Source organism: Microtus pennsylvanicus, chromosome 14 (genome assembly GCF_037038515.1).
Source record: "Microtus pennsylvanicus isolate mMicPen1 chromosome 14, mMicPen1.hap1, whole genome shotgun sequence".
NCBI lineage: Eukaryota > Metazoa > Chordata > Mammalia > Rodentia > Cricetidae > Microtus > Microtus pennsylvanicus.
In genome coordinates, this window is record NC_134592.1 from 70,814,043 (window position 1) to 70,838,630 (window position 24,588).

The 24,588-nt window shown below is 43.5% G+C and overlaps 1 protein-coding gene across 1 annotated transcript in view; it reads left to right on the forward strand.

The window, feature by feature from the left end:
- The window catches only part of Bzw2 (basic leucine zipper and W2 domains 2), a 49,818-nt gene that overhangs the window by 14,617 nt on the left and 10,613 nt on the right, over nucleotides 1-24,588 (forward strand). The window contains exons 2-8 of the mRNA XM_075948156.1: nucleotides 2,593-2,657; nucleotides 5,839-6,015; nucleotides 11,032-11,135; nucleotides 13,095-13,160; nucleotides 14,695-14,830; nucleotides 19,965-20,074; nucleotides 22,228-22,398. Coding sequence (XP_075804271.1) covers nucleotides 2,600-2,657; nucleotides 5,839-6,015; nucleotides 11,032-11,135; nucleotides 13,095-13,160; nucleotides 14,695-14,830; nucleotides 19,965-20,074; nucleotides 22,228-22,398 — 822 coding nt within the window. The 5' untranslated portion in view covers nucleotides 2,593-2,599. The remainder of the gene's footprint in view (nucleotides 1-2,592; nucleotides 2,658-5,838; nucleotides 6,016-11,031; nucleotides 11,136-13,094; nucleotides 13,161-14,694; nucleotides 14,831-19,964; nucleotides 20,075-22,227; nucleotides 22,399-24,588) is intronic.

Here is a 24,588-nt window from a genome sequence, read left to right on the forward strand (position 1 = left end):
TCTACTTTAAAATCTTTTATCATCTTTGTGCGAGGTATGTGTGCATAGGAACAGGAGAGAAGGGCACTTGTGTAACGAGTCTTTTTCTGTCTTTTTCCTACCAGCCACCTCCCAAATAATGACATTGAGACTTATAGCTATGAAAGCTCAGTCTTAGCTTAGACTTGTCCCAGCAGCTATTATAATTTAACCCATATTTTTATTTATCTATGTTCTACCTAGCTTTTAGCTCTCACCCATTCTCTATATCTGACTCATTCTGCATCTCCATGACATCTCTTCCTCTCTTCTTTCCAGAGTCTGGTGTGGGAGGTCCTTCTGGCTATGTGTTGCTTTCATTGGTTAATGAATAAAGAAACTGTGTTGGCCTGTTAATAGGACGGAACTTAGGTAGGCAGGAAAAGCTAGGCTGAATGCTGAAAGAAGGAAAGCAGAGTCAGAACAGCCATGGAGCTGCTGCCAGAGTAAGACATGCTGAATCTTTGCCAGTAAGCCACTGCCATGTGGCGATATTCAGATTAATAGAAATGGGTTAAATTAAGATGTAAGAGTTAGCCACTAAGAAGTTAGAGCTAATGGGCCAAGCAGTGTTTTAATTAATATAGTTTCTATGTTGTTATTTTGGGGCTAAGTGGCCTTCCTGTTACAAGAGTCCTTTAACCTCTCCAAGATCTGCTGTATGTGACATTTAAAATGTTTAAGTTTTTTGTAGTGAACCATGACCATTCCTAGCATTGACCTTTAAAGTCTCCAAAGAGATGATGGATAATAAACAATAACAATTCCACCTGGATTGTGATAATACCATTAAGATGACAAACACCACCCAAAGATTAATTTTGAACTACAAATTACTCAGGACAACTTCAATGCTGCGAACTCAGAGGACTTGACCATGATCTCTGAGCCGTCTCTCAGGATTCGTTTGCATGCGGCTTCTTCGGACAGTAGCAGCTGGAATAGAGATAGAACCAAAAAGTTGGGCATATTTTTCTCTCCTTTTACAGAAGAAACAGAAATGTTGTGGCCTCTACTTTAGAGTATTTATTTTCCTAAGTTGAAGCTGTGTGAGCAGATAGCATTGCTGTTATATACTTAGTGCAGTGATGTCATGCCATGGAAGGCAGACCATCAAAATTTAGAGATAAACCAGACCACACAGGAACCAAACCAGATCATATGCACCAACCTCCAAGTACTGAGGCAAACGGTCACTCATTTAAAGGGAGGGGGAAATTAAGTTCTTTTCTTGTAGATCATCCATCTGTGGTCGGTCTGACCCAGTGCTTAATTCCAAGTGCCCTGTTTTTTCTGAGGCCAGGGCTTTCAAAGGGGCTCAGTGAGGACCTTGTGAAGACTGAGCCTCACTGGGGCAGATTACAGGGTAGCACGGAGAACTAAAATTAGAGGGAAGTGTGCCTCGCTGCAAATAGTGACCTCTCAGTGACCAGTGTCGTCTTCGTCCTGCCTGTGGCGGACATATTTTGATGTGCTGATGTGTATAAGTCTTTGCGTGTGTATGTGTGTGTGTGTGTGTGTGTGTGTGTGTGTTTCTCAGTTTTTCTCCATGCAGAATAGATGATGTTGACAGTAAGATCCCATAACCAGGCAGGAAGAAAAACTTGGGCATTTAGAACCGAAGCTGATCTAAAAGCTAAAATTTTTAAGATGAAGTGTTTTGTGGTACTTCTTCCATGGGGGGGGGGGGGCAGTTCTAGGGTGCAAAGACATCATTAATGGGTGGACCCTTTAAATTGATGTTCTGGATCAAAAATAAAACTTTTAGCGAAAGCTCACACTTGAATTTTCCCAAATACTTACAAAATAAGAACATTTTGACACAGGGCTACATTTTACATTTTATTTTTGTCCCCAGATTTCCTAATGAGACTCCAATTCTTGGTGATTGTTGGTTGTCAAATGATGATACGTTGGGTCATTTGTTGTTCTGGGGGATGATGAGGGGATGATGAGGGAGAAACAGAGGGGGATAATGGAGATACAGGGACAGGTATGTCGCCTCAGAAACTGGAGTTCATCTTGTCTTTTGGAGCAAAAGCAGAGGACAATGAGGTTGCAGCCCAGTAGGTGATGGTAAGAAAAGAGAAATGAGTATAGTTACATCACAGAGAAGGAGCCAGAACCCGAGAAGTGGCACAGGTAGATCTAATTCATCCTTTGGGAAGCTGGTGCAAGTCTCCGTGTGGTGGTTCAATTGTAATTTACTTAGCTAGACACATGTTGTATGCTGCAGCTGCATCTTTCACATACATGTATGTTCGCCTTGGTCTGGGCGTGGTTAAAGGGGAACAGTAATAAAGCAATTGCTGCAGTGTACATACATGTACATATTTACAGATATAGATACAGATACCATACACTCCCCAAAAGCAGGGCGTGAAGTTAAAGTTGTTGCACATGGTTGTTTCCCAAGGTTTGCCAAAAGGGGTTCTAGGTAAACGTTCACATTTGCTAATCCAGTAATTTAAAATCCATATTCTTGCATGGTTGACGTTGAACATGTGTTTATTATCTACATAGGTTTATTTGGACGGCTAATTCAAAGCACACAAACTTTGTTTTCTTTTTCAGTAATTTTATGAATAAGCATCAGAAGCCAGTACTAACAGGCCAGCGGTTCAAAACCCGGAAAAGGGGTAGGTTGTGTTGTGTGTGTGTGTGTGTGTAACACTCTAATCAGATTATTAGAACTGAGAAGGATGCCCTGCTCTCCTTCCTGGTATGATGGAACTCTGGGTAGCCCTGTTCCACAGTACAGGATTGCTTAAGGGTGGCTCTTACATCCTACCCAAGTTCTGCCTTTTTGGGGACAAAATGGAGATAATTAATAAAATAAACTTAGCTTGTTTTTTTGCTTTTGCTTTTCTTTTTTACAAACTTTATTGTTTTGACATCATTTATATTGTAGTTTCTTGTTTGTTTTTTGAGAAAATATTCATGAGAAAGATAGACATAATGTTTTTGTTGCAGCATCAAAGGGTCTTTTTTTATCTCTTGTTGTATAGCGAACGCTGTTGCTATTAATCCATATGAGTTCATGGCACCTCTCCCCTCCCTCACATGACTGACGGGTACTGTGGTTCTGGTATAAGTGATGTTAAAGACTTACTGCCGTTCTCACGGCAGACAGCTACACGTAGCCGTTCAGTACAAGCTGGACAGATGTACTGATATCAAAATTATGCAAGCGTGTAGTTTAAGCAAACAGTCTATGAGATGTAGTTACAGCAATAGGGCTCTTGACTCTTAAGTAATGCTTTTGATTTTTCCCATTCGTGAAGCAGGATCACATTTTCCTATGGCGTTCTCTCTCTCTCTCTCTCTCTCTCTCTCTCTCTCTCTCTCTCTCTCTCTCTCTCTCTCTCAGCAGTATTAATTGTTCACATCCTCCTCCAGAAGCAGAGGATCCAGTCCTTTGCCTGCGTCCCTCCTGTGTGACTGGACATGATCCTCATGGTCACTCTTTCACACAGTGTCACTGGGATCCTTTGGCTAAATAACTTTAGTCTTTTTATTTAGGCTTCATTTTTCTATGACTTAAGACTATGCACTCATAACTTTTCCATCATTATACAAAGGTATTGATATCAACAATAATTCTTCTATTATAAATGCCTTTCACTTTTTTATTAGTTCTTACAATTTATTTCGATCATATTCACCTTGTCTCCTTCCCCCACATATTCCTAGATGCCCCCCTTCTCTTCCCACACAACTTCCATGTCTATTTTTTTTTTTAACTGCACCAGAACCCACTTGTACTGCCCAAATGTTCTTGGATGTATGGCCTCCACCAGATCGTGGAAGACTTACTGGGTCGACACTGACCCTTCCTCTCCCAGCAGCTAAAAATTCACACTAGCGCCTCTGCGGAGTTGGGGGGTGGGGAGGCTTTGTGTCGAGCTCTCTCTCCACGCTTCCTCTTCTTTAGGCTGGCGTGATCTTCTGTGTGATGTCACAGCCACCATGCGGTCTTACTCACATTTATCCTGCTACATCCACCCCTGGCTCTGCCTCTGAGTTCCTCCCAGCCCCTCTTCCACGGTGATCTCTGAGCCTCTGGAGGTTGGAGTATGGTACATAAGTGCCATTTACCCTCCCATTGTGTCGTGCTGAATAGCTGTCCGGCTCACGTTTCTTTATTCGACCACTTTGGGTTGTCACCCCGAAGCTGGACTGTCCCCTGTCTGCACCTTCGACCACTTTGGGTTTTCACCCCAAAGCTGGACTGTCCCATGTCTGCACCGGTGTTTTCCTTCACGTGTGTGTTTTTGTTTCCTTTGTAAGAGCTCATGATGTAGCCTATGGTCACTCCCCACTTCTGAGGCTTTGGATGTCTCGATACATCCTTGCTTTGCTCTTGTCTGTAAAGAATCAGTTTGGCTAAACTCTGGGTTGGAAATCGTTTTCAGCCAATTTTTTGAAGACACTGATTTCTGAACCAGAATTGTTCAGGACTTATTTCTGCTCCTTGATACATTATGTATGGCTTGGTTTTGGTTTGCTCTGCCCCAGAAACTGAGACCCTAACCCTTCCTTCTGGTGCTCTGGGATTTCATGGCAATGAACATACCTTGTGCGGGTCCAGTTTGAGTGTGTGCTCACACCATTGTCAGCTGAACACTCATGTTCTTCAATTCTGTAAAAACTTCCTGAAATTTTTAAATATAATTTCCATTGACTTAGAGGTTTGCTATCTTTTTCTTACTGTACTATTTCGGTATTTGGCTGGTCTGACCTCTGCCTTGTCTTTTGACTGAGATTTTTTCTAGATTGTTCACGACAGATGTTTTCAGCTTTCTCTTTCAGTTTTCCCATTGAGTTCATGTTTCTGTAATTTTTCATTCCAAGAGTTCACTGTTACTCCAGAAGTATTTATAATATTCCTCTCTACCCCCCCCCTTTCTCTTCAACACCAACCTTACACACGACACCCATCTAAAGTCTAGAGCAGGACCCCTTCAACCGCTTACTTCCCTCCCAGCCACACCATGCCATACCTCTGTCCGTGGATATGGTGGACCACACCAGCTCATGGTGCCTTTCAGGGTGTGCCCTGGAGACTGCAGCTGTGTCATAGCTGGTTTTCCTTAAATCTCTGCAGCCCAGTCAAAATGTGCCTAGTCATTGCTTACTTCTTTTTCATGTTCCTATGAGTTTACAGTGTAGTTTTATGAAGTCTAGAGGAGGATGTGTGATATTGCAATAGATTGCAATAGATAGAAAAATCCGCTAAAAAGATTGCAAGACTCTTAAAATAGTATCTCGTTGTCTTATTTCTTGAGTAAATATTCTAAAATAGTATGTTTTGGTTTCTTGTAAAATATGAATAGATATAACATCCATGCACATACAAAAAACAATATGTGTGATCCTCAGCACTGAATGTCGAGGTGAGGACAGAAAACAGTGTCTGCCCTGGAACTCTACACCACACATTCAGCTTAGCATGAAAAGAGACATCTTCTTATTTCCTCCATTTCAGTCCTGTTCATCTTCATCTTCTACAGCCACTGTTGAGTCTCTGCTTCACGTCTTCATCTCAGGCAAAATAGTAATTCATATTTTAGTAGTTATAATTTCCCCATGGTTAGGCTCAGTAGATAATATCCATCAGCCTAGCCTACAAATGACAAATGAACATCATTAATGTTACTGTGTGTTAGATACTTAAAATGTTTGGAAGCCTTAATGTCCAGAGTCAATCAGTTTGTCAGGACAGATGTCTGAACGGGGGTTTTAGAACATGGGAATCTATATGGCCAGTTTCTTTCAGCACTTTATTTACACACACGTGAAACTAATTTTTTTTTTCAGATGAAAAAGAGAAATTCGAACCCACAGTCTTCAGGGATACACTTGTCCAGGGGCTTAATGAGGCAGGTGATGACCTCGAAGCTGTAGCCAAATTTTTGGATTCTACTGGCTCACGCTTAGATTATCGTCGCTATGCAGACACACTCTTCGATATCCTGGTGGCCGGCAGCATGCTTGGTAAGCCCTATGGTTTTAGCATGTTCTTATAGTATGTATGTATCTCAATTCCGTTACCATGTTTCCTCTTAGGATAGAATCCTTGGAAGCTTACAGTAATTAAAAAAAAATCTGCAAATTACCTAGACTATAATTCTGAATGGTATTAATGTAGGCTTAAATGATTACTAGTTCATAGAACATAGAACTGAGAGTCCACACGTTTGTTTGGGCTGGAGAGATGGCTCAGCGGTTAAGAGCATTGCCTGCTCTTCCAAAGGTCCTGAGTTCAATTCCCAGCAACCACATGGTGGCTCACAACCACCTGAAATGAGGTCTGGTGCCCTCTTCTGGCCTTCAGGCATACATGCAGAAAGAATATTGTATACATAATAAATAAATAAATAAATAAATAAATAAATAAATAAATAAATAAATAAATAAATAAATAAATAAATAGAACTGAGAGTTTCTGTTCACACTAGGATGCAGCCACTTCAGCCAAGAGCCAATTGCTTCATGTGTCCCTAAGCCACAGGTGTCTATAGAAGGCTGTGGCTTTGTGTGTTTGTATATGTCTTCTAGATCCTTCCCACATACTTGAAGAACCAAGATGTCAAATGGCAGCTTTTCTTTTCTCTTCCGTGTGCTCACGTTGATGTCAGGACTCATTCTTAATAGTTTTTTTTTTTTTTTTTTTTTAAAGATTTATTTATTATGTACACAGTGTTCAGCCTCCATGTATGCCCGCACGCCAGAAGAGGGCACCAGATCTCATTACAGATGGTTGTGAGCCACCATGTGGTTGCTGGGAATTGAACTCAGGACCTCTGGAAGAGCAGTCGGTGCTCTTAACCTCTGAGCCATCTCTCCAGCCCCCTCTTAATAGTTTTTAATAGTTAGTTCTTCCACCATATCCAATGAGACAGGGTCACTCAGTCAAACCCAAAGCTTGCTAACATGGCTATTCCAGCTGGCCAGGTTACTCTAGGGAATCCCGTGTTTACCCCCTGAGCATTTTGTATGGGTTTTGGGAATCTGAATTCTGGCCCTTAGAACAGCTGAGCTGTCTGCAGCTTCTTTACATCTTAGTTCTTATCGCTGATTTCCATGGTAGCCCCACGCCATTAGAAGTTGTCAGTTTGTTTTCAGTTATCCAGGAGATATTTGTGGACTAGAGATGACTCCGCTGTTAAAAGACCATTGGCTGCTCTTCTAAAGGACCCAGGTTTGATTCCCAGCGCCCACAAGGTGGCTCACAAGCATCTGTGCGTGCAGTTCCACCGGATCCAATGTGTTAGCATTCAGGCACTTGCATTGGCCTGCCCTTGGGGACCTGGCAGGATACGTCATACTTGCGTGCATGCGCTGGTCAGTGCTCAGGCAGTTAGACTGGCTTGCTCAGGGTCCTGACAGTATCATCTGCTATGCCGGTCACTACCTGGTTTCTGTGAGCATGCATTATGCCCCCTTATAAGAGACAAACTCCATCCACCTCCCTCTTCCTTTGCGCCTCTCCTTTCTAATTCTCTCCTAATAACTCCTCCCAGCACCCATGTGAGCCCTGTCTCGTGGTGTGTCTATCTGCTGTCCCGCAGTTTCTAAACTATAACTCAAGGCGCTCTCCAGCCTTCACGTGTGCTCCACAAATGTGGCTCACTTATATCCGTGCAGGCAAAACATCTAACGTATAAAATAAAAGGGAATTGGTTTTCGTTTTTGTTTTATTTTAAGAGAGAGATGAGCAAATCTGTGGAAATATTGTGATTGTTTCAAACACTTAGAAGTGGAGCCAAAGTGTGCTGGCTGCACGGATGAGGCAGTTGGCAGAATAGAAGTGCTGTCCTGGATGTCATCTGTACTTCCAGTTGAGATTTGCCGGCCAAGCCAATCTACCTTGAGACGGGGCAAATACATTTCCCCATTTGGAGGTCGAGCCTCCTCTGAACCCCCGTTCACATGCTCTGCTGTGGAACGTGGCCCCCACAAACCACGAGGCCTTGTTCTACATTGCTGAGCTTCACTGCATTCTGAATTAATTTTGTGATACCATTTATACAACTCACTCATCGGCATAGAACTCAAGAAATCTCAATACAGTATGTTAAATACCAATACCCAGAAATAACCATTGATAATATTTTGGCTAGTCCCTTCTAGAAGTCTCTCCTCTCACACATTTTTGATAACTGAATAACATCGTATGTGTCTGGTACTATGCGTGTTAATTTGTGTTTGCTGAGCAATATAGTCTGCCTTTCACCTCCATGAGTGTTACATTTGGGGTGATTTCAAGAGTTACACCCCAGTGATAATTAAAAATATTGAGTTCCAGTGTGTTTGTAGACGCATCCCTGTATCTTGCTCTGTGTAATTATTAGCAAGTACCAACCATGCTATTAAAGGATTGAGCTATTAGGATCCTAGCAAGCAAAGGAAATGTTTTCTTAACATGTTGCCTTATATCACGAATCTCCTACGCTTGTCTTTTTATAGATCTTCGTCAATTAAATTAACAGTTGATATTTTTAAATTTGTAATGAAATGGTGCGTTTTCTGACGTTACTTTCAGTATTCGCTGGTTATATTTTATCAGTGCACTGGCAACTCTCTGAGGGTGGTTAGCCAGCGCGTCACGCATCGGTCAGCCCCATGGAACCTTGTTATTGTCACTGCTCATGCGGGCAGCTCATTTCCGTAGACAATTCGGGTTCTCTTATAGCAGCTGCATGTTATGTTTTAGGGTCCCAGTGACCTCCAAGCAGCAGTCTTAATCCTTCTGTCTGTGCTGAGCTGTTTTTATTTCCTTCCCCTCCTATAGAAGTGAGCCCTTCTTACCTCTCTTCCACCCTGTGAATGTATTGAAGTATCTGCACACTATGCTTAGATTTCCTCCAGGGCTTATTTACCATCATAGCTGATTTAGCCCTGCAGCCCAGACTCCATCCTCCACACTATGCCCGTGTATACCACACGCTGTTGTATGTTTGACACAGCTTAGCCATTTTACACACTCCAGATGCCCGTGAGTCCAGATTTAAGATGAACTAAGAAAAGTCCTTCCTTTAACTGAATACTTTGTCAATGACCAGTCATGCAGGAATTTCCTTCATATCACAAGGTTTTCCTATTGTTCTTGGTCTTTCATCAAAGAATGTTTGTCTTTTCCTTTACCTCTATCTTAAGAAAAAGGAACTACAAGGGATACATTGTGGCCACAAAGGACACATTGTAGCCACAAAGGATACATTTTTTTTCCTGCTACTGCTACCATCTCGAAAAGTAGGAGTGTTCCAAAACCAAGAAGTGGCAATTAACACTTGCTTCTAATGTGATGTGAAAACACTTGAAAGGCAAGCCTATCTCAGCATATAATAACCGTTATCTGTTGTGAGGATGAATGCATTCTTAAAACCTTTACCTCCCTAAGGAAAAGTCTGCAGGTTCAAAGTCAGACTTTCCAATTCCTCAGTTTTTACCATGAAGGAACAATTAATCCAGAGGTTTGAGAAGATTATCATCTTAATATTATTTTAATTCCATTGGCTGTGTTCATTAAAAGGCGCTAATGAAATTGGGGGTGTAAGTTGTTTTAAGGAAAATAGACTCCTGCAGGAGCTGACTTATTGAAAACTAATTTACTTACAAAATGTTATTGAAGTTTAAAGCCCCATGGACAGCTCGGTAAGGGAAGAAATTCTCATTTCCTACATCCAGTACCAAAAGTGGCTACCTGCGGCCCTTTCCACCCAGTGTCAGAAATCACAAATTAACTTAATGCTAAATTACACAAATTTAAGTAGATAACTACTTTGGTGTCCTCATTGCTGTATAAATTATGCATATTTAAATTTTAGAAGTGACTGATAGTAGAAAGCAACATTGGTCTCCTCGTTGCTATACCCGTGGTACACAGCAAAAAACAAACAAACAAAAACTGTATGCTTCAAATACTTGTTAAAGATATTAGAGTTATCTCTAAGATGGGCCACTCAGACCCATCCTAACTAAAGTGAAATAGAACTGGAAGACAGAAATGTTTAATATACTGTTTCTGCCTTTGCCAGTGTTTATAGTAGCCATTGTTGGGAGTTACAGGAACATGGCAAACTGAACTCTGATAAAAAGGGACTCTTCTGTTCCAGTCCATCCCATCTACTAGCAAGCAAATAGGAGAATTAAAACACTGTTCCAGCCAGTGCCGCTGCTAAAGAACCTCAAGTTCAAGGCATCAGTACAGACTGTTAGCCACATAGGGACATTGTTGTCGTGAAAAAGGAAATGGTTTTATAGAAACATTCCTGGATCCCAGTAGAAGCCAAAAGGGTCCATAAGAGTTGGTTGCTATGGTTGAGCCCACTTTTAGTACTGATAGCCCACACCACCAGACCCTCCATCCATGAAAGCTGGACCCTCTGCTTAGAGATGGCTCGGTAAACAAGAGTGCATGCTGCTGTTGGCGGAGGACCCAAGATTGGTTCCTGCACCTGTGTGTCTAACTTAGAGGGTCTGACACATCCTCTAGCCTCCAGCCAAGTCAGCACCACCCAAGTGTGCAATGGCACACATACTTATCTATATAAGTAATTTAAGAAAAAATAAAGCTTAAGAAAAACAGAGCTGAATCTGTTCCATCCCGCTTAGGTAGATCAGGTCCAGCAAGGCATTTACCAGTCCTGAGAAAAAGCCATGGCCTAGTGTAGGAAGAAGCATCCAGAATGTCTTGAGGATAGCAACACAGTTCACTCGGTAGAGGCTGGCCTTCATGGCTAAGTACCCACTTTGGGAAGAACTAGGTTTTTAGTGTTAGTATCTAGTGAAAGCCAGGACATGGAACAAGTGTGATCCATATATTATTAACAACTTATTTAGATCGTCTTGGAAACAAATCTTTGGCAACTTGTCTTTATTTGCACACGTGCGCCCTAGGAAGCGTACCGTGACTGTTTTTATGCCTATTCTCTTGTTTCCTTGACAATTCCTTCCTATTTTGGCATTGCCCCTCCACCATCCTAACTGTGCTAACCTGTCTTCCAGCCCCTGGAGGGACACGCATAGACGACGGTGACAAGACCAAGATGACCAACCACTGTGTGTTCTCAGCCAACGAAGATCATGAAACCATCCGAAACTATGCTCAGGTAGAGCCTGGCCTGCAGAGCGGGAACAGAAGCCCCAAACAGATAATAATGATGGGGGAAGAATCTCTAAATAACAGTGCCAGACAACTCTCATGTGTGTGAAAAAATACACAGTTGCATTCCTAGCGAGCCCTAACTTTTTAGACGATACCATCCCTTTGCCCACCTACAATTCTCCAGGTGCCCTCTATAAATTCATCCTATTTTTGGAGAAAACAGTCTTTCTTTTCCTACTAAAGCTGCACACTCCCTTTGACCGATTGGTTTTATATCTTGGTCTTAAGACCTCTTGCGGCCACACTTGAGGACGTATAAGATGGCCATGTTGATTATCAGTAATGCCAAGGAGGGAAATGAATGTACAACTGATTTGGAAATTTTGTGACTTACAGTAATAAATTACATACAGTATAGTATAGTATATTGAAGAGTATGAAGAAGGCTGGAGACATCACAGTGATCAAGACCGTGGGCTGCCTACCCTGCTACAAGAAGTAGGTTTAATTCTCAGCACCCATATGACAACTTACTGGGGATCCCCAGTCCTTGGGGATCAAACAACCCCCTCTGATCTCCAAGGTCACCATGCGTGCACATGGTACACACACATACATACAGACAACGATACACAAAAATAAATCAGCTTTTTAATCATCAAGAGTAAGAAAGGGTTAGGAGTGTAATTCAGCTAATAGAGCCTTGCCCGGCATTTACAAAGCTGAGGTTTGATCCCCTGGCATTGCATAAACTGGGCAGGGTGATGCCTGCCTGTGCTCATTCTCAGCTACATAGTGAGATGGAGACCAGCTTGGGCTTCAGTAGACCCAGTCTCAAGAATCAGGAGAGGTGAAAAGATACATGTAGAGCATAAAACCTGTAGGAGAGTCATAAGTCAGCCCCCCGTTAAACGTGTGTGAATATGTTCAAACTCACTGGCTCTGGGGGGAATGTTAAAATTATGGTGCGCCCGTTTGCCCATATTGGCTTGGTAAAAATGTAAGGTGTTTTTAGGGCCGCGAGAAAGGTCTGCAAATGCAGCTAGCCCGGCCTGTTTTCCCTGCTCTGGTTCTATATGGATTTGTTTAAAAGAGTGGGCTGTGGGCTGACAGTGTGGCTCAGTGGGAAGCGTGCATCTGCATAGCGGGCCTCATTACCAACATGGAGCATGGGGTGGAACAGCAGACCGGGTCAAACTGCTCCGGTGCTGGTCTGTCCTCTGCATCTCTTTATTTCTCCTGTGTATGTCAGAGTTGTAACTGCTCTGAGAAGGCCTGGGTTTAAACTGTAACACTTCGTTCCATAGCTCATCTTTTTGGGGGTTGGGGGCTGGGTCTCTCTCATATCAACTCCCAATGCTCCAGACACTTAGACTTCCACAGCTGGAAGGACCATAATGTCTAAGTCTGGTTTCTTCCAACTTCTGCATCTGTAAGATTGAAACTAGTTTATTTTCTCCAGCATGTGTTTATTCATGTTGTTTCTATTCTATTTCTGTTTCTATTCTCTTTTCCTCTGTTTTTTCATTTCAGATTGTGTTTTTGCTTTCAATGTGTTTATTTGTGTGTCTTTATGTAAAGATTTGTGCACAGCAGCAGTTGTCCTCAGGGGCCAGAAACCTTCTGTTCCCTCAGAGGCAGAGTCATGGGAACTTTTGAGCCTCCTGACATGGATGCTGGGAATCGAACTCCGTCCTCTGAAACAGTAGCAAGCACTCTTAGCCTTGGACTCGCTTCTCCATCCTCAGTGAATTGGCTTTGTCCGATGTGTGTATTTGATCCTATTTTTCCTGGGGTCATGGTACCTTCTGTGAAATGCTTATAGATCCAATGTCTTAATGTGAGAACTCTTATCATTTTATCATTGCAGAGCTATGACGGTGGATATAATTTCTACCCCTCTTTCTATGGCCTTTAAAATTGTTTGCTTAATTCAGCGATTCTGTTTATGTTTTATGTTTAGGTCTTCAATAAACTCATCAGGAGATACAAATATTTGGAAAAAGCGTTTGAAGATGAAATGAAAAAGGTAAATTCAAATAGCTAAGGCAGAAGGGTCCTGAACTTGGGGTCCACCTGGGCCACAAAATGAGACCATATTGCACACACGTACATGTGCATGCGCACACACATACACACACACCCGCAAGTTTTTAACTTCAGCCCTCTTGCTCCCTGGCATGAGGTGATGCCTCGTTTTTGCTGAGAATTTCGTAGACATGGATTAAAGTCAAATGCTTTGATTCTGGTTCTTCCACTTACTCAGTATAAATGTCAGAGTGATGAGATCTCTCTGAAGCAGTCTTTAGGATGCTAAGGATGCTGAGTTTGTGTGTTCTACACACATCACAGAACGAGTAAGAGAATCGCGTCACCAGCATGTAAATATAAACCTGTATTCATGATGGGAACTTTTCGCTGGTATTGAGTGATGAAAACCGCAACCAGGTCCCTGTTGTGATTGGAGGCCCCCTGGGGAATGTCAGCATCATACCTAAGACATGGTGAGCTTGAGAAAATGTAGTTACAACGTAAAGCAGCGAAGTTAGGGAAAGGAGGACCACATCCTACAGCCCCAAGGACATTGTGAAGAGGAGCATAAAATCCCCTTTGCTTTATTGCAGACTTTGTAAGTCACCCTCCCTCACTTTCTAAGACCTTAAGGTTTGAAGCATTGTGACCCGCACATCTTCTCTCTTCCCAAAGTCAAAGAGTCCTCTCACATTCTATCTAGAAATTCCTTTGTCCTGTATCTTCCATTGCCTCCTTACCAAGGCTTGGGTTTAAACTATGATCCAAGAAACAATGTGTTTGATTCTGACTGTTTTAAAGACTTGGACAATCCCTTTCTCCCTCAAAGGCCTTACTTCATATGGATCCTTTCCTGCTGTGTTTTGTGTTTGCAAAAAGTTATGTTCAAGGGGCTGGAGAGGCGGCTCAGTGGTGCAAAGTGCTTCTTACACTTGCAGAGAGCCTGAGTTCAGGTCCCAGCACTGATCGGATGACTTATAATAACCTGTTCCAGTTCCAGGGATCCGACACACTCTTCTAGACTTTCCAGGCACCTGCATATACATGACAATTATACACAGACACACACATGTAAATCAATAAACCTGAAATTTTGTTCTTTCGAAAATAAAGTGTTTGCATATGCCATGGTGAAGAAGTGATCACCCAACATGGGGATGGGGTGATAGCCAGTATGTTACAGAATACATGGTCACTATATGCTTCCCCCTTTCCAGGTGCAGTAGCCACATGTACATTATATATACACGCTCTTCCCAAGCGTCTCTTACTGTGACTATAGCTACGTGTGCATGAACCTAGAGAAAAGTACTGTGTCAGACAGCCTGACTTTCTACAGTATTTATCCGTCATTGGGGACGTGTGCGTGCGCGCCCAGCGTGCGACAGCTGCGGGTGCGCGCCCAGCCTGCGACAGCTGCACCATATGGTGACCTGCTTCCTCACCTAGACGTGGCGGGATGTTCTCATTGCATTGTCTTCCTACCCTGGTGTCTGCACGTAGAGACATGATCTCTTTTGTTTGACCCACAGCTTCTCCTCTTCCTTAAAGCATTTTCTGAAGCAGAGCAGACAAAGTTGGCAATGCTGTCCGGGATCCTGCTGGGCAATGGAACCCTCCCGGCAACCATCCTCACCAGTCTCTTCACTGACAGCTTAGTCAAAGAAGGTAATCGTGCTTGGGTCTTGTCGTGTGCGTGTGGGGGGCGGGGGGGGGGGGGGGGGGGGAGAAAGGGACGCCACAGACATTGTCGCATGTGAGGCAGAAAGGAAAGAAGCGCTATAGACAGAAAACCGCCCGCGCTCCTCCTCGTGTGTGTGTGTGTGTGTGTGTGTGTGTGTGTTTACACACATATATCTCCAAATAAGAAAGTTCACTTTTATAATAAAGAATCAGAAGAATGTCACAGCTCTATATTGGCATTCAAATTCTACTTGCCAACTAAAACCTTAGGCAGAGTGTGAACACCTGGAAATTGGTTAGGTCCAAACCATTTCTTCCAGCTCAGATGATCCCAGCCCTTGTGGTTTGTGGAACACTTTATTTTCCAGGACTGCTTTGTGCTTCGTAGAACCTTTTTGTCCTTGGAGATAAAATCCCAGTCATTTTCAAAAGATCCCTGAGACAGAAAACCTCTTCTACACCATTTCAGCTTCAGATCTGTGCCCAGGACCTGTCAGGAGACTAAAGCCTAAGGGGTCATCGCAGGCTCAAGGCCAGCCTGGGCTACGGAGTGAGTTCCAGGCCAGCCTGAACTACATAGCAATTGCCCTGCCAAAATCAAAGAAGGCAGACAAGCATGAAGGCAGGGTTCTTGGGTGTTGGTTCTTGTCACATTTTTAAGACCTTCGGGGTAGGATGGCGTGCTAGTCGAGAGTACTTGCTGCTCTCATGGAAGACTGGGGTGTATGTCCAGCAGCTCTAACTGAAGCTCCTGGGTAGCCTACAGTCTGTTGACTTTAGACATACACACATGCACGTTAAGATATCTTTGGGAAAAGGCCTTCATTGTCCAAAGGACAGTGGATGTTTTCCAAGTCGAGATTGCTGCGGCAGCAAGACGCATGCACAAGTTCTAAAGTTTGGCAGTTTGCACGGCTGCAACCACTGATTATACAATAAAACAAGAGTGGGCTGTCTTCTTGTAGGAGGATAATGGTATGCAAATTATAATTTAACATAAAACAGTGATTTTCCTTAAAAATAAATTAAAGGAGCTTTTGTGAGAACATCTGTTTCTTCTGGGAAGTCTTCCTCCTGCGTGTAGGACAGCCCAGCTCCATTCACGCCCATAGGGCTAGAGTGCCGTTGTAGCTAGGAAAAAGTAGCAAGTCAAGAGACAGTTGGCATTGCGCAGATTCTCGATAGTGTTAGGGTTCTAGAATCATTCACTATTCATTGTCAACACTGGAACATTTGAAAGTATTTTTCTGAAAAGAATTCAGCACCTTCCGGGTATCTTATGTTGTTAGCCGTTTCCACACAGAAGAAGAAGGTACAGTTGACACCTTACACACTGATTATACTGAATTACCCTAGCCACCACAGTAGAAGATAATCGCCTTGCTAGTTAATGTAACCCTAAGTGGGGAGTGGGGTTCAGTAGTCAACAGCACTTTTTACCCTTGCTGACGCTAAGGAGTAAGTTCCCCACACCATCGGGTGGTTCCTAACCACTTATCCCTCCATCAGTTCAGGGGACCCAGTGCCCTCTTCTGGCTCCCATGGTCACGTGCACACATAAGGTGTTTATATAATACCCAGGTATGCACATGTACATAAAATATAACACATCTTTACCAACAACCATTATAGAAATTGGGCGGTGCTTGTAGGACTCGATTGTTTACCTTTTTGCATTTAAAATTGGTTATAGTAAAATGGGGGGAGAATGTCTCTGCCGTGGGGGTGATCTTGTGTTTGCATGGTGGCTTTGTCCTCATCCTTCACCGTCTCCTAACTAGGAAAGGATTATAATATTACGCCTTTGCTCAACTCCTATGTAATAGTCATCCAAGAAAAAAGGACCATTCCACTCAGTAAGAGAGTGACTTCAAAAACCTTCCGGGTTTCCCATCGAGTGTCTCCTGTAATAAAGAGTGATAGGCTTAAATATAGATTCTTCTTAAGCTTCAGATTTCAGTCACGCTTTTATTTTTTTCTTAAAAAACAGATTACAGAATAGTCTCAATTTTACTCCCTTACCTAACTGTATTAAAGCTTATATTGATTCTATGAGCTACTAATATTGTTTATAGTTTGTGCTTTGAGTTGTGGTGCCTCTCAAGTGATTCAGCACCTGCCTCGCATGCGTGCAAGCCCAGATTTCCCTGCCAGTGACACCAAAAGAAGACTCACAAAAGTAGTCAGCTCAAGATTCTTGAGGGTATAATATACAAGCATATTTCCTTAGGGATGTGGTGTGTGTGTGTGTGTAATGCCACAGCATGCATGCATCAATCTGTGCACAGCTTTCTCGTGCTAGCTTTGCCTTTATACAGATTCCAGGGATTGAACTCAGGTTCTCAAAGCCATTTTGCTGACCCCGTGTATAAGTGAAATAATAATTGTAAAGTTAGGGTGGACATCAGAGTGAACAGGAACTTCGTTCATGCCCCAGACTTCATCCCAAGAGTGGTGTCCCAGGTCATTGTCGAGTGGCCTCAGATCAGCTTTGGCACACACCCCATCCTTGTCCGTGTTCAGCAGTAAGGCACGTCTTAGCATATAGGTCCAGGAGCCTTGCCAGTGGGATGGTGCGGATGGCTGAGGTCACTGAGGCAGTGGCCAGTGAGAGATGCCAGCACTGAGACTCATCAGAGGTCAACCTGGCTTGACCGAAATAGGAATTCTTCTAGAAAGGAATATTGCTAGCTGCTTATGCCACCAATACTAGGCAGACATTCAATTTAGGAAAATCAGTTAAATATTTCAACTACACCATAAAGCTTCATCAAATGCTATATAAACATGTATCCAGAAATTGGAAGCGTTCCAGAAAAACTGTCTGCTAACTAGCCAATAGTTTATTTTTGGAAGTAATCATGATTCAAATATGGATAAGGGACTGAGTGGCTTCCTGATTTACATCTACACATCTATCTAAATTACTTTTAAAATTCCAGGAGTGTTTCATTTTCAGCAGCCCTGGTGTGTGAATCGAAAGATTGGCGACCATCCTCATCAAGAGGTCCCTGTCAGTCACTGTCAGTCAGTCCTTGCCCACATCACTTAACAAATTGACTGTCCCTTGAACTACACTTCTGTCATTCCGGCTGCTCAGAAAGTTGAGGCAGGGGAACCATGTGTTCCTAGCCCGCCAGCCTGAGCTACACAGCAAAACCCTAACTCAACAACACACTAAATAAATGAGTCTGAATCTTAAATAGATTCTCAGGCTGTGGTTCTGTCCGTCAGGATGTCCAACTTCAGCGCAGTCTCAATGGCAGTGGGCACTCCAGAGTCACACCCTCTAGGCTGTCCCACATCAAACCTAGGCTTTCTCCGCATCTTACCTTCGGTGTTGAAGGAATCACGAAAGGAATGAGTAGAGTGGGAAGCCTCCCATGCCTTTCCCAGGAGACAGATTGACCACCGCTTTCCTATCCTTTGCCTGCATCTCCTGATCTTAAGTCCCACAATCCTTGAATGCAGCAGAGGTTTCCCCGGTTGTCTGACCGTTGTGTTTTCTAGTAAAGACGACACAGAACAGACAGCACAAATGGCCAGCAGTCGTCCCAGCACCGCCATGAGCTGCGGTCATTCACTGCCGACCTTTGAACATAGAATATTTTATGTATTCCTACCAAGAAAGTAAGTCAGGCGGGTTTTACCCCAAACATCTCCAGTAGTTAGCCAGAATTTGTGAGCACAGCTTTTTCCTCTGAGTTTCGTCCAAGTTTACAAACCTGGGACTTTAGAGGCTATCAGGTGACTTTAGAGGCTATCAGGTGTCTTTAGAGCCAGCAGGTGACCCTAAAGGTCATTAGGTGACCTTAGAGGCCTTCAGGTGACCCTAAAGGTCATCAGGTGACCCTAGAGGCCATCAGTTGGACTTTTGGTACTGTGAGCTCTTGCAATTAGTGCTTTTTAGGTATACTATAATTTATTGGCCATGTAGAAACCCTGGCCTGGTGTTACAGTTGGTGGTTCCAGTGTGAGAAGCAGACATAGGAGGGTTCCTGGGGTTTACTACCCAATAAGCCTTCCCTAGCTGGGGAGCCTCAGGCCAGGAAAGAGACCCTGTCTCGGAAAACAAGATGAAGGACTTCTGAGGAGCAATACCCAGTGCTACCTCTGGCCTGCACGCTAAGTAAACATGAATAAATGAACACATGAGTAGTTAAGTTATACCAGATTGACATCAGGGGTGCTGCTCTGTAGTAATAAGGAGCGTGGCAGGGCTGCGTCCCCAACACCCCAGCCGCCTGCCCGGCTAGCTTATGCCCGAAATAATTACACACAAACTGTATTCATTTAAACACTGCTTGGCTCATTTCTACCTAGCCTCTTCTAGGCTAACTCTTGCACCTGGACTAGCCCATTTCTTATCATCTGTATAGCACCGGTCTTACCGGGAAGATTCTAGCCTAAGTCCATCCTGGGTCGGAGCTTCATAGCGTGCATCTTCCCTGGAGCGGGGAGCATGGCGTCTCTCTGAGGCGTCTGCTCCGGAGAGGAGAGCTGTCGAGTCTGACCTCACTTCCTCTTCCTCCCAGCGTTTTGTTCTGTCTACTCCTCCCACCTATCTTCTAACCAATGAAATGGGCCAAGGCAGTTCCTTTATTAGCCAATGACCTTCCTCCATCACTGCTCTGTGTGGCCCAGGCTGGCCTTGAACTTGGCTGACCTTGAACTCAGAAATCTGCCTGCCTCTGCCTTCCAGTGCTGGGATTAAAAGCCTGTGCCACCACCGCCCGGCTGAAAAGTATTTTAATTTATTTTCCTTGTTGATTTTTTTTTTTTTTTTTTGCTGTTGTTTGTCTGTTTTTGTTGTACGTAGGATATCACCATGTTGCCCTGCCTGTCCTCAGACTTTCTGTGTAGATCAGGTGGTCTGGCTTTTGTAGCAATGCTCCTGTTGCTGGTGTAACAGGCATGAGCCATCATGCCCAAGTTCTTTCTCACGAAAATGCTTTCTTTGTAGTAGGACAAGCAAGTTGTGCAGGCAGGTCTGTCTGTTTTTCTTCTCTCCCAAATTAGCTGTTAGCCATTTCAGGAAACCTGGTTGGAACTGTTGCCGTGTACGGCCTCACAAGGGGTCTCAGCACACGGGAATGACATTCTCATTTTCCTTTCACAGGCATTGCGGCCTCATTTGCTGTCAAGCTTTTCAAAGCCTGGATGGCAGAGAAGGACGCCAATTCTGTTACCTCTTCCTTGCGGAAAGCCAACTTGGACAAGCGGCTGCTTGTAAGTGTGTGTGCATCAGAAGTTGTCTGCGTGACTGCTGTCAGCGTGGAGTCATGTCAGTGACGTGGCAGCCTCTGGCCTGTGTTCCTTTTATTTCTCGTTATCATGGAGAAACTAATTCCATTCTAATTTTACGTACAGCCTTACATATTCTAAGTTAATAGAATACCCCGAGGCCAGTAACGAGGAAGCCTTTGGGAGTACATGTGGGCTTTCCTAGAGAAGGTGAAACAGGGCAGGGAGTGCTCTGTGCTGGTAAGACATCCTGTAGGTACTGTGATGCACTGAACAAGGAGGGAAAGAGTGAGAGAGCGAGCTGAGTATTGACGTGCCTTTTCTATGCTTCCTAGTTGGTGCATGAATAAGACACTCCTGCGACATGGCTATCCCCAGCTGTGAGCCACATTAATCCCTTCTCTTACTTTCTATCTGATACATGCATATCTCTGTATTAAAAAATTATCAGGGATGCAAACACAGATAGATAGATAGATAGATAGATAGATAGATAGATAGATAGATAGATAAAGAGATGGATGGATGGATGATAGATAGATAGATAGATAGATAGATAGATAGATAGATAGATAGAATAGGTAAATTGATGATTGATAGATAGACGGTAGGTAGGTCGATAGATAGATAGATAGATAGATAGATAGATAGATAGATAGATAGATAGATAAGGTAGATAGATAAGGTAGATAGGTGATAGATAGATAGATAGGTAGATAGATAGATGATAGATAGATAGATGATAGATAGAATAGGTAAATAGATGATTGATAGATAGATGATAGGTAGGTAGGTAGGAGATAGATAGATAGGGTAAATAGATGATTGATAGATAGATGATAGGTAGGTAGGAGATAGATAGATAGATAGATAGATAGATAGATAGATAGATAGATAGATAGATAGGGTAAATAGATGATAGATAGATAGATAGATAGATAGATAGATAGATAGATAGATAGATAGATAGATAGATAGATAGATATGGATGATGGACAGATGATAGTGGTCCTCTCCCTAGCAGGAGCCCCATGATGGCAGGTCTTTCCACTGAGATAAGTTAAAGAATCATTGACTGTACGCATGCAGATCTAACCAATGAAAAGCACATGTCTGTTTTTCATACTTGACAGCAGTTTGAAAATGGCCTTCATTCCATAGTTGGGTGCTGGAGTCACCCAGGATGAGACTGTGACCAAGTGCTACTGAGCAGGTGCCAAGCTGGGTAGGGTAAAATGAAGTGATGAGCATATGAGAGCCGCTAGGGTGTTTTGCTCTTTTTTTTTTATTGCTGTTTTAACAACTACTAAGAAAAAAAATCCACAAGAGTTATGTAAGAAACTGAGCAGTTGGCGAGGCAAGTTTAGATGGGGCCTCACTCTGAACTTAATTGAGAGCCACCGATGTTAGCGGAGGGTGAGAATCCTCTGCCCCTTTTCTGGGTCAGAATCGGAGGAGCGGCATTTGCTTAGGGCGAGACTGAAGGTCCTTGGGGAGGAGGAGCCACTGGTGTTTTCCCTGGTGTTTCTGATCATTTCAGCTGTACAGAAAGAAACTTGAACTCAGTCAAAGGAGCAGTGTGAGCAGCTAATGATCTCAGTTTTTTCTTCTCAATAAAACAACTCAAGCACCATTCCGTTTTTCCCAGACTTTTCGTTGCTGTTGTTTGGCTGGATTTGGTTTGGTTTGGTTTGGTTTTGGGATTTCTTTTGGGTTTTTCAAGGCAGTGTGCAGCCTTGGCCATCCTGGAGCTTGCTCTATAGATCAAGCTGGCCTGGAACTTGCAGAGATCTGCTTGCCTCTGTCTCCCGAGTGCAGGGATTAAAGGCATTTGCCACCACTATTCCACGAGAGTTTTTATCTTTATTTAGTCGAGCAAATTTAGTCTTGTGTTGCTATTGATTAAAGTGAAAGAAAGGGGGGTCTGGTTCCAATGAGCACAGCAAGTGTGTCTGCGTGAGGCAGTCCTCTATAAAATGGTCTCGTTATTAAAGGCACTCAACTCTGTGGCTGTACTAGGACTAGTGCTTTCCCGCGGAGCAGTCCTTGTCTGCGTGCGAGATCACAAGGACATTAACATGGGAAATCCATCCTAACCTGAGCTGCTTGGAGTTCACTCGTCCCCTTTTCTCCTTCAGGAACTCTTCCCGGTGAACAGACAGAGTGTGGACCATTTTGCTAAATACTTCACTGATGCAGGGCTGAAGGAGCTGTCGGACTTTCTCAGAGTCCAGCAGTCTCTGGGCACCAGGAAGGAACTGCAGAAGGAGCTTCAAGAGCGACTGTCTCAGGAATGTCCCATCAAGGAGGTAGGAGGCCATGGTGAATCCAGTCTAACACAAGGGGGTGAAGGGCAAAGGTGGGGGCCCTTGGGGAGGTAGGAGGCCATGATGACCTCCAATACAGTGGACATGGTTGATGGGTACAGGTGTGTTCAGAGCACTTGAATAAGCATTCATGAGACTATGGTTTTTATGTCCAGCACTGTCAATGATGCATGATGGTGTGTGTGTGTGTGCGTGCATGCATGCGTGTGAATATCAATACAAACGGCAGGAATTACATAGGTCACATAGCACAGCTTTCACTCCCTCCTGTTTATTGCTGTACACTATCCCCTTTTCCCTAGGACTTGTCTCAAAGTATTCATTCAGAATCCTCTTTTATTACATTTTGGGATATTCTAGAAATTAATGTTATTTTGATTCAAATGCCCTACTTTACCCGGCTGCTATGATTATCAAACTGTTTCACCAATGTACAGACTTGGCCATCTATCTGCCGTTAGAAAACCCCATAGTGTGGCATTTCTGTTTTATGGTGGATTCTCTCTGGAGTTAGGCATCAGCGATGTGTAGTGTCTAGGCTGGGCACTTTGTATCACCGCGTATGAATGTGTGGGCTTGTTTCTCTTTTCATGGTGATTGGACTCAGGACTTCTTTATAAAGTACAGCAAGAGGGCCACCATTGAATTACATTCCAGCGCCTTTAGAAAAGAAAACACAAATCCACACAGGAAATGATCATTTGTGCCAGCAACCCCTTTATGAAAGCTGTGTAAAAGCTACAGGTTTTGGAGCTGTGTTTCAGCATAGTTTGCTATGTATTAGATGATTGTTAATGACTGTTGATGTATCTGGAAAGGTATTCTTTAGGCTGAGAAACACCTTCTTATATGGTATGATAAACTTAAGCTGGGAGTCCTCCTCCTCCTTACTCCCAAATCTCCTCACCGCAACTGTACCTACTGTGCTCTAAGCCTCGCCTGGCTTTTGAAAGGTTGAGAGCCAGAGAAACTCACGCTGACAACTGTCCACCAGGTGGAGGTGTTAGAACAACAAATGCCCATGCATCTGCGCCTTACAGTGAGCAGTGTTTCCAACGCTATGCAAACTAGAGTGTTGCATGACTTCTATGGGGGCAGGGAGCTACAGGGAAAACCATGGTGCCTCTTTTAGGTGCAGGCCTGCCCCCTGCTCTGCCTCATGCTAGGAACGGCAGGCAGCTCTAAGCCCGAGAATGGCCCATCCACTTGAGAGCTATTCAACCCACTCTTTTGTTTCTGAAGTTCAGAGCAGAAGTAATAAAAATGGTTTTCTTCTCACAGGAAAAGAAAGGGAAAGAGGATGTGTTGTTAGTTACAGGGTAGCATACCAAAGATACTGTATGGCTTTTAGTCACTTTGAGGACCCTGCCTGTAATTGACTGTGTCAAGAAAAAGGGCACGGCGTCTGAGTATGAATGAAACACTGTTCGGCAGGCCTGTATTCAGAACTGAGACTAAGATTCATAATTGAAAGGAGAGATAACCTGCTGAATATTGCTAGACTGTCATGAATCAAAGAAAAAGGCAGGATTTGGGGGTGTGGCTTGCTTGGTAGAATGCTTGCTTGACTTGCATGAGCCTTGGGTCCAGCACCTCATAACCCAGGTGTGGTGTCCAGTCTTAGCAGTTAGAGGGTAGAGGGAGGAGGAACAGAAGTTCAGGGCCATCCTTACCTACAAAACAAGTTCCCCTGTCTGAGGTTTGTTCTTGATTTTGGTTTTCTGAGACAGGGTTTGTCTGTGTAACCATTCTGGCTGTCCTGGAACTTGCTCTGTAGATCAGGCTGGTCTCGAACTCACACAGAAAGATCCGCCTGCCTCTGCATCCTGAGTGCTGGGATTAAAAGCGTGCACCACCAGCAGCAGGCTAAGTTTCCCTGTCTGTAAGGAGAGGAGGGAGGTGCCTTACAGTTTCTTTACAGTTGACTTTTCCCTGAGAGAGGCATGGGAATCTCAAGAGTAGGAATTTCAAAATGCATTGTAGAGAATGAATTTATACAAGCCCAAGACATCAAGAAATTTAATTTTGAAAAGTAGGGATAAAAATTCACAGACATGTTGCTTTCTTCAAACCCGAAGAAAGACGCACATGCCCCATCATCCTGAACCCGTGGGGTTCATTCCTACCCTTCTCTTAGTCCATTCCATCCAGCAGCTTTTGTCCAGAACTAAG